At 44.5% G+C, this 10,630-nt stretch overlaps 1 protein-coding gene across 1 annotated transcript; it reads left to right on the top strand.

Moving 5' to 3' along the window:
- The first annotated feature begins 1,402 nt into the window (after positions 1 to 1,402).
- On the top strand, positions 1,403 to 7,898 carry MSX2 (msh homeobox 2). The gene is made up of 2 exons (XM_048862129.2): positions 1,403 to 1,904; positions 5,956 to 7,898. Exons 1-2 carry the CDS (start codon positions 1,553 to 1,555, stop codon positions 6,378 to 6,380), a joined length of 777 nt encoding a protein of 258 aa, XP_048718086.1. The 5' UTR covers positions 1,403 to 1,552; the 3' UTR covers positions 6,381 to 7,898.
- Positions 7,899 to 10,630: the final 2,732 nt, after the last annotated feature.

The raw sequence follows: 10,630 nt of genomic DNA, 5'->3' as shown, positions 1-10,630 counted from the left end.
TTTAAAACAACAACTTTGCAATATAGTTTTGCTTTGGCAGGTCCCGATCCTGTATCCCACCCCTACTCCTATGCTCCTTCTGCAGTCAGTGGAAGTCTCGGCGGAATCAACCACCAAATATATAAATAAATACAGTCAGACTCCTAACTTTTGCAGGGTTTGTGTTAGGTTTAACTGCCCTCGCCTACATTTTCAGCTTTATTTTTCTCTGAGCGTTTTAATAGCAATAGTTCCCAGCATGTAATTAAATAATTACCATGATGAAATTACACTCGTTGTGAAGAAAATGTATTTGCTTTTATCCACAAGGCGATTAAAATAAATGCTTTTAATTAACACACCCTTATTCACACGAAAGGAGCCAAAAAGAGGGAGAATCACCCCCGCCCCCCGTAAAACTACGTCAGTATGTTTGCAAACGGAGGACTGCAGAATCAGGTCCCATGCTTATTAGAACCATATTTAGTCCTCATTATTGTGCGTGTGCCATTTATGTGCGCAAAATAATCGTTAAAAATCCCACCTTCGTAGGGAGGTTTTAACTGGCATGTGTCTTTGCACTAAGAAATAGAGCAAAAGTGCATTTGTAGTGAAAAAAATATTCCAGCTGTAAAGATCATATATTGATGTATTTGTTCTTGCCAACTATACGGAATTCTCCCCTCTGAGGTACGGGAACGCTGCACAAATGGTTACCCCTTCGGACCGCACTGGCATTGGATCCGAACGGAACTGCGTGTATTTGCAAATCAAATTATTCTTTTAACTTTCCAAAGCGTGTTGGGAAGGGTTCGGAGGCGCTGGCGGAGCAGCAGAAAAGGGGTGAGGCACGTGCAATTTACCGTAGTCTCGTGGGTGCGTTTTGACAAAAGACTACATAGCAGAAATTCACCAATAAGACGAGGATCGCTGGTGCCCTGCCCGAGCCACAGGTGAAAGCGGCGGTGACTGTCGGGGTTCAGATGTCACATGTTTCCGTGTCAGGCACAAACGCCTGGGATGGGATTGGACGTGGGTGACGGTTATGCCACAAGCTAGAGAAAATGAGTGTTTAAAAGGAGGGAGGGGGGCTTAAAAGAGAAAAATCTGGAATCTTAGAATCCTCTTAAATTAACCTGCCTTAATTACCCAACTGACTTTTCCTGCTTTGGCATGATTATAGCCCTGGAAGGCTCCTTAATAACACAGCTCCGTTTGCTGCCCATGTCATTAACTCCCCATTTATTTTTTTGAAAGGGCGGGGGGGGGGGAAGAAGCCACTCAGAACCAATCACAAGAGTGTTACCTTGACGTCATCCCCCAGGGCTGCTCTGATTGGCTAGCTGAGTTGACTCAACTTCCCAAAGGAGGAAACAACAACTGAGCACCCAAAAAAAAAGAAGCGGGGGGAGGGGGAATTGCTGAGTGGCTGGAGCTGGCGGGTCCCTGAGCAGTGAGTAGCAGGAGCCGCACGGAGTCGGAGGGACACACAAGCAGAGCTGTGTGTGTGTCTGTGTGTCTGTGTGTGTGTGTGCCAGGCGCAGTGCACAGGGATCTGCGGGGGTGCGCAGCGATGTCTTCTCCTTCCAAGACGAAGGAGGTTTTCTCCTCGGATGAAGAGGGCGCAGCAGCTGGTGCCGAGGATCATCACAAAATCAAAGTCTCCAGTTTGCCTTTCAGCGTGGAAGCGCTCATGTCCGACAAAAAGCCCTCCAAAGAGGTGCCCGTCACCCCCGGCGGGGGAGGCATGGAAGGAGCTGGCCTGGGCACCTCCCGGAACCTGCTGCTGCCAGGGCACGGCTCCAGTGAAGCTCACAGCCCCGGGGGGCTTACAAAAACTTTGGAAACCTCGTCGGTCAAATCGGAGAATTCCGAAGACGGCAGCTCCTGGATTCAAGAGGCCGGGAGATATTCCCCTCCACCAAGTGAGTGCTGCCCGGCGCTGGGGCTCTGACACGAGCGGGGCTAAATAGAACAGATGGGGGCTGTCCGAGTTAACAAATGCTGCGTCTGGGGGCTGAGTCGTGCGCGTGGGAGAAGGGTCTGTATTGGGGCATGAAACCAGATCTGTGTCCGCCTAGCTTCCAGGGAGGGCGCTGACTCTGCCTTTAGGAACTGGCTGCTGCTTCCTGGTTTAATCTATTCCTTCACGTCCAAGAAGGAGTCTTTGAGCGGTAAGATGTGGATGGAGGGTGGCTGGCTAGACGCTGTGTGGCCCTGTGTAAGTGAAGAGCCGGAGTCCCGCAGCAGTTTCCCAGACACCGCGCATTTGTCAGGAGAGATTTTAGAATGAGGTCGCAAACTGCACTGGACCGAGCGTCGCTTCCCAGGAGAATTCCAGTGTTGTTATGGGGGATACTGGCTCCTCCACTGTGCGCATGAATGAACCCATCCGAGCTGGCTGCGCTAAGTGCCTGCCCTAACGTGTGTGAACTTGGGGAGGACACTGTCATGTCTGCGGGATCCTCTCACTAGAGGTGTTTCCACCCCATTCAATGGCCCACGATCCACAGGCGAGTAATGCACGCCAGTAGCATGCATGCCGCTGCCTTGGGTGGGGCGAGTGCTTCAGAGCGGAATTCCATGTGTAGCTACACAACCGGGTGTGGACACTCGTGCATTTCGCCATTGAACTTCGCAGCTAGCCCGCTTAGATCCCATCCCGCCTTTCAAGAGCCAGTGTTTCGGCCCCTTTTTAATTTCAGGAATCTGGTTGACCTAGTATGACAAAACTATATTTTAAATGGCCATGCAGCTCCATAGTTTCCCACACAGAGAGCAGCCAATGGTGTTACGCACCTGTAACAATAGCTCGATCAAGACATGTCGAGCTTGAGTTTAAAAAATTAAAAAGGGCTGCTTTGCTTTGATCTAATAACTGCTTCACCGACATATATGATCTGCTCAGTCTAACTATCTTGAAGGCGTTCAGTTTGTAATCTAGTATCACGAAAAGAAAGTTTTAGCAAAGCTACGGTGCTAACTTTTCCAGTACCTGTGTATGTTCCTTCCTTCAATTCTCTTTGAGCCCCCAAATTAATGTGATGTCTGGGACGTTCTGAAGAGATTGTGTGACAACAGACAGAACAGTGTAAAAGGCAAAACAAAAAACAAAAAAAACAAACCCTAATAATCTTGCTTCATTCTTGTGCAGAAAAGTCTCCCAATCTCGATGTACCCCAGGTTTGCTAGGGAAGGGTATGAAAATACCCTAAACCAAACGCTTTTTTTTGGGGGGGGTGTTCTTTCTATATTTTACTAGTTATAGCACACAGCTTCCAACACATTATGACCTAGAAATAGACAAGGCCAAACATTTTTACCTAGACACTACTCCACATATCTCTTTTCCACGATCATAGGGTCACTGAGCTCCCCGCTTTTTTCCTAATTCTATTAAAAATTGCCAATAATCCAGAGGTCACAACATTCTACAACTTTAACATGTCACGGAAAGTATATGCTGGGATTTAGAAGTATTCATTGCTCTTCACGGAATTCACTATTTCGGTGGAAATTTTGCCTGCACGAGGGTCCTGGTGTCTGGTCCTAGGTTTTGGTAAAAGAAGGCTTAAGGCATCATGAAAATTGGAGCTTGCTACCCTTATTAGTGAGGGTTCCCTTCCTCTATTATCCCTGTCAAATAACTGTTGACTTCCGACACTAGATAAGTCTTAGAGGGTTGTGTGTAGGTCAGTGACTTTGTTTGGATTCTTACAAGAGATGATAGAGATCATCATCCTGCACACTCTTGACATTTAAAATAGGTTATTTGAAAAGTTATGTTTGGTCCAGGGAGTGATCAGTGGGACCAGAGAGGAGTAGCTTAAACTACATGGTTGGTTTCTTTGACACAGGTAGGATTATGCAGTCAGGTGACTGTGTCAAGGATTTGCCAGCAAATCTAGTGAAAAGCACAAGTGATACCTTTAAAATCAGCCATTTCACCAAATACTGTAGACTGTCCACAGTAAAGATAGTGAGATGTGTTCTAGTGCTCTGTTTATTATCACTGCTCTACACTCAGGGGCCTTATTTGAAAGGATGCCGAAATGGTGAAAGATACATAGGTTCAAGTTTGCAGGTATTTGGCAGTAAACCTTTGATTGGGATTGTATTCAAAAGTAAGTACTTACACGAGGTCAAAAGTCTCCCCGCACACACACACACACACGTGTCAGAAATCTTGACTTGTTGGGCCAGTTCCTGATGTCATTTGAAGATTTGCTTTTGATTTCAGTGGAATAAAACTATCTCGTTTTCTGTGCTTGCAATTTCGAGATAAACCCTCCATCTACCTTTTTAGTCTTCACATGCTTTGTAAGGAGGGAAAAGGCGTAAGTCTGAAGCCCCTCGTCTAATCATGCCTTTGGAGATCTTTCCTGAGAAGCAAATTCATAGGAACATCTAATCATAATTTCATTTTAAAATGCGGCAGAATGGAGTGTATTAAAAGCGTAGCAATTCTATGTTCACTGTGTTTTAGGAAGTTCTAGGACTGCACGAAATACCCACACTGGCTGCATAGTTATGAAAACGCCCCCAATGTATTAACCACACGTTGTTTTGCATTAGAAAATACTCTTCTCTTCAGTAAACAGAATAGGGATTAAGAATTTAAGGTTTGCTTTTATTCTGGGCAATCCTTTCCTTGCTCTACTTTTTCGTTTTCAAACGGTGAACCGTTCTGGGGGTTGTTTTGCAACACACGCATTTCAAACTCGTTGGCCAGTCTATTTTAAAATTCAAAACGTCCTTTGAAAAAGTTGAAAGAGGCAAAAGAAAAATATATTAACAAATGGAGTGTACGGATACTGACAAATGTGTATGAAATAGAGCCAAAAACGTGTCTAGAACGCACCAGCCATTTAGGGCAGGTTGTCATTTTCGATATCGCACTGAAGAATGAGCTGCCTGTTCAAGACTTCGAATTAAAGCCAATTAAGCGTCCCAGGTTTCCCACTTGCTCACATTTTAGTCATTCTTTTCAACCCAGAAGGTTACTACTGAAATGCAAAGTCTTCTAAGAAAAATCAGTGATCCTCCTTAACATAACAATGTAAATGCTGTGGCCCGGATTACAATGGAACACGATAGGTAACAAATTCCACATCCTTGTATTGGCCAGAGATGATGCAGTTATACGGGTTTTTTAATTAGCCTATGTCATAAAAGCTACATGTTGAAAAAGGGCTCGCGTTCTTTCCTTCCTGTGCTTCTCTTTCATTTTATGGTGGGGGGATGAGGGGAGCAGAGTGAGAGGGGCTGGGAATAATCTAAAAGAAAAGGTAATAAAACTGCCCGATCCTCCCCCTCCCCCCACCCTGCCGCCGATTTCAGTGGAGGCAGGTAGAGGTGTCAGCAAACACAAAGAATATTATCAGATCCAATTCTATGGCTCTCCGGCAAAACGCCTACTAGGACTGCAGGATTTGGCCCAAGATGTTGTTCCAAATGGAAAAATCCCTGGAGAGTGGTGATGATGGTGGATTTATTTCTGTCCCTTGCCAGACATTTTACTTCTCAGAACGTATTTCTTTTATAACACGTTACACTTCGTTGTGCACAGAGGGTCCTAGGAATTCTTGTTCACCCAAGCTATTAAGACATTTGCACGGTACTCTGCATTTATGTGGTCTGACCCCCTGATGTCCTCACATGTTGTTTACTTTTTGTTGTTTTTGTCACCTAAAGGCTTATAGGGGAATGGGGATTCTCTACCTGCCTTGTGTGAAATGGGGCCGGGATGTCTCTACTTGTGCTGTGTAAACAGCCCAGGACCCAGACAGCAATGAGTTCAAGCACTGCTTATAAGTCATGTTCTTAGTACTTCAGATTTGGGGGTTCTCTCCAGGAGGGTGTGAATGAAACAAATCCCAAACATACTTTCAAGCTTCGTTTTCTTCCCCCTTTCTTTTCTTAAGCATTCCTCCTCCTCCTCCTCTTTTTTTTAACTGGCCTTTTCTTTCCTTCCAGGACACCTGAGTCCCACAGCATGCACACTGAGGAAGCACAAGACTAATAGGAAGCCCAGAACCCCTTTCACCACTTCCCAGCTGCTGGCTTTGGAGCGCAAATTCCGCCAGAAACAATATCTGTCCATCGCAGAAAGAGCAGAATTCTCCAGCTCTCTCAACCTCACAGAGACCCAGGTCAAAATCTGGTTCCAGAACCGGAGGGCCAAGGCCAAGAGACTGCAGGAGGCCGAGTTAGAGAAGCTAAAAATGGCAGCAAAGCCCATGCTGCCTTCTGGGTTCAGTCTACCTTTCCCCATCAACTCTCCCATCCAGGCGGCCTCACTGTATGGACCATCTTATCCTTTTCACAGACCTGTGCTTCCCATCCCACCTGTAGGACTCTATGCTACTCCTGTCGGATATAGCATGTACCACTTATCTTAAGAAGATCCAAAGGAAAGCAACGGCTCTATAGACTTCCTGGCGGATCTTGTCCAATCCGAGAACGCACTAGAAAACCAGTTCTGGTCATTGTTTCTGCCGTCTTCTATGTGCCATGCCAAGTGTATAGGAGTTTGCATTAGAAAAGTAAAGCAGCCTGTATGCTACAGGTTGGGAATGCAGCCAGGGTCTCCTCTCAACTTGATCTGAGCACTCAGACTCTGATCCTGAAAGAAAAATATGAAAACATATACAATTAAATAAATATAGTTCTCTTTATATACTGCACATGAGACAAAGGAATCGGTAAACAATAAATCCTGTATTTTCAAGGCATAGTTTCCTTATCCCCTTCCTAGAGGAGCCCCAAGACCTGTTTTAAAGTAGGAGTGGTTCCTTCCCTAAACTGAAGCTTAAGTCTTGTCACTTAATATTTGGGCAGTTAAAGGTATTATCGAGTTTTGTTTTTAAAACAAACCCTAGAAGACAGAGAATCACTGTAAATAGGAAGTAAGCCCCAGTAGAGTCAGACTGAGGCCAAAGGCAGCAAGTTCCTGCATTTTCAAATGGGGCCACCCTGCACCAAAGCAACAAAGAGCGTACCCGGACCGCAGGATCGGGCCCCCAAATGAGTAAAGTCTATAATAACTTTACCCACCCCATTATCGGATCATTTATTTCCCCCCTTTTTTTTTTTTTGTAGAACTCGCTTAAACATTTTTTTCAAAGCACTGTGGGGGAGGAGGGATGCACAGAGAGGGCTCTAGGCAAAGAGTTTTGTCTTTATCCCTTCCTGCTTTGCGTGTTTAATAATTTCATCTACAGCCAGGTGTACGTACGCTTGGTTCTATGATGCTATTCGAAGCGGGCGGGGTGGAAGCATACTATAGACATATGGAGAAAAGAGGTGGGCTTTTTTTTTTCCAGAGTGTGCAAGGACTATCAAACCATAATGCAGAGTTGTTTTTTTATTTGCAATAATTTGTGCTTTTAAAAAAAATCACCTTGTAAAGAATGCCAATATCGTGAATCATACTTAAGCATTTCTTGAAAACACCAATAGATTCAGGTACCAAAAAGAAACATATGGGACAATAGGATGCCACTGCTCTGCAAACTGATCTCCTTTCCTGGATTTCACTGGGGGAGTTCTGCTTACAAACCAATGGCACGATAGAGCCCAGGCTTATAATCATTATTGTTTTATTATTATTATTATTACTAGCGCTAAACTTTGTGGTAAAGTTACTATAGAGAATGCAGCTAGCTGAAGGCAGAACTTCTCCTGGATGCATTTTTTTAAAAGCATGTTGTGAAGAGAGAGAAGAAAAAAAAAAAAGAGCCACAAAGTTTTGACCTACTCCAGGATGTGTTGTCTTCCACTGTAGTTCAGTCCCCCACCTGTCTCCACTCCCATTATATTAAAGTCCCTTTGAAAGGGATGTCTTGTACAATTTTATATATTTTATTGAAGATTTATTATTTCTTATCTCTTTCGAATTAAATTAAAAAAAAAACCAACCTTGTTTAATTGTGTCTGGGTTTGTCAGTGTTTGGAGTTATTTAAAGATAATTTTTTGCTCTGGTTGTCTGTCCTGGGTAATGATCAAAGAAGTAATCAGAACTCCTCTTTAGGTTGCCTTTATTATTCGCTTTCCCCACCCCCACCCCATAAATCTTAAAGTGAAAAAAAGCCAGATGTGCAGCACACAGAGTTGAAATTGAGAGCCAAAAATTCACAACGGAAAGCCTAACCTGTGAGTTGCCCTTGTTTTTAATAACTCTTCCTATGTGCTTCTGCTCTTTACAACAGTCATTTTACATAATATTTAGATCATTTTGGTTAGCGCTTGGTCCCCATTCCCCTCATACTGGCATCTCTGTTCAATTATGACTCCAGTAGAGTTCCCAAAGATGTCCACCCAGGGGCAGATGAGCATCAACCCAGTCAATTCTCCCATTGTAGTCAGTGATAGGGAGGGTTTGAAGGGATCTAAAAGATACACACATCAGGGAAGGGTTGAAATAGTCTAGTACACATTTTAATGCATTTACCCCATCTACACTGAAATGATCACCCATAAGTAAGCAGAGCATCCACCTCTCACTTCATCGGAACAGGTAGTGTGTGACCCCTTAGTTCCTGAAATTGACTAGTTGGCTCCGCTGTCCTGGAGATTATTACATGGAGATTGCATGCATCTGATGAAGTGGGCTTTAGCCCAGGAAAGCTTATGCTCAAATAAATTTGCTAGTCTCTAAGGTGCCACAAGGACTCTTCGTTCTTTCTGCGGATACAGACTAACACAGCTACCACTCTGAAACCTGTCTACCCTATGTCTTTCCTAAGATAAAATACAATGTTATATTAAATAGCTGAGATAGTTTGGAGGGCCTGTCCTCCACAGTGATGATTCTGCATTTTGCCCTGGAATTTGTTCTTCTCCTTGGCTAGGGAACGATCCTGCATTCGCGATAGGTAATATAGAGAGCACTGGGACCCGAAGCAATATATTTCCTTTTCTACTTAAAAAGAAAAGGACAGGGACATGCCCATTACCTAGCAATGACTGTTTAAAATTTTAAAAATGTAGACAGATGGGTTTCTCCGTTGGTCCTGGCCTGAGAGCTCTTCTCCACCTTTGAGGAAATCGACTATTTACGCTAGGAAATACCAGCCCATCATTTTGTAAGCAGGACTCTGCATCCGATGAAGTGAGCTGTAGCTCAGGAAAGCTTATGCCCAAATAAATTGGTTAGTCTCTAAGGTGCCACACGTCCTCCTTTTCTTGTTGCAGAGAGAGTTCATCTTGAATATGGATGGGACAATAGAGCCCCACAAGTTTTAAACAACCTTCTTGGTGGCTCTTGGCTCCCTGGCTCATTCAGTGCATTTAGGACTGGAGCCAGTGGGAGGTGAGGGAGCGTGGCTCTTGCTAGGAAATGGCCAAGACCTAGGTTGCAAAACGAAGGGTACAAAGGTCTAAAATGCCTCGGTGCCTAAATTATGTCACTGAAACCAAATTATAATACTAAATCCTGATGGTGGAATCAGGACCCCGCGCTCTAGCTAGTGGGAGTTTTACCTGAATTAGGGTTTCAGGATCAAGGGTCTTATCTATACATCTCAGTGGAACGCCTCGCATTGAATTCGGTAGACTTTGGATCAGACCCCGAGGCCTTAGCCCTCCCCCTCCCCCTCCCCCCGTCCCAGTGCAAGGGATAAAGCTGGAGGAATACAATCTCCAATGCAGACTTTTCAAATTAGCATTTACTGCCACATAAAAACTTGAGACAACCGCTTCTCTCTCTCTCTCTAACTGCAGGAGCTTCCCCCCAGCGCCCTACACAGCCCCCAAACGTTCCTGAATGTTTTTTTAACTGGGTTGGGAGGGTTATAAATAAAGCAGCAGTATTTTGAACCTTCAGCATAAATCATCAGTGTCAGGGATTATGTCTAAATCGTTTCACTGGATACTCTTTGAGCACCGAAGCTTTGTGTGTGTTACGAGAGATCCTTAAAAGGGCTACAGATTTATGGCAGTACACAAGGGTGTTGAAGGAAAAGCCTCCAAAACATGGGTGCTCCCTTATTATGACAAAGCAAAGACGGCGTGTGACACTCCCTAAGAGCGAGCTGGGGAATGGGCAATTCACCCTGCGCCCACTATTCACGTGTTCAAATTAAAGCCTCCAGAAAGGCCAATGTAATTGAGTATTCTGTTTTATTAGAGGGAGGTGTCAAGCTTTGCTCATCACCGGCCTAATGGGAGCTGCCCTGCGGGCAGATCTGTAACCGAATCAATTACAAGACGTCTGGGAAATCAGAACGCTGTCATTAAATGCGAGGCAAGCCCCCGCCCCATTCGCAAGAGGTGTGTCTTTAATGAGTTACTCTAATGCAAAGTTAAATTGCTCTCGAAGTATTTTCTGACACAAAGCAGGTGCGATGAGTAGAAACCAGCGAGCTGGCAACTGTTCCGGTTGCTTTTTGTTAAGTGAACGATAATTGGAACAATAAATAACAAACATAAAAATGCTACCTTATAAATTATCCCGATCCTTGAAATTCCAGCGTGCTGGACTGAGAGGCAGGCCGGCAAAGCAACGGAACCCGTCTGGGTCTTTAATTCACCATTGGATTTGTTGACATAAACAGTTATAGGGAACGCGGTTTCTGACACGGAATTCATTACCCACGCCATAGGCACATGGAGTCTGTATTTCATGTTGTCACATTTCCTTGCCAACCC

The sequence above is a fragment of the Caretta caretta genome, chromosome 8 (assembly GCF_965140235.1).
Source record: "Caretta caretta isolate rCarCar2 chromosome 8, rCarCar1.hap1, whole genome shotgun sequence".
NCBI classification, from domain to species: Eukaryota; Metazoa; Chordata; order Testudines; family Cheloniidae; genus Caretta; species Caretta caretta.
The sequence above is the reverse complement of the archived record's forward strand: the minus strand, read 5'-3'. Positions and strand labels throughout refer to the sequence as shown.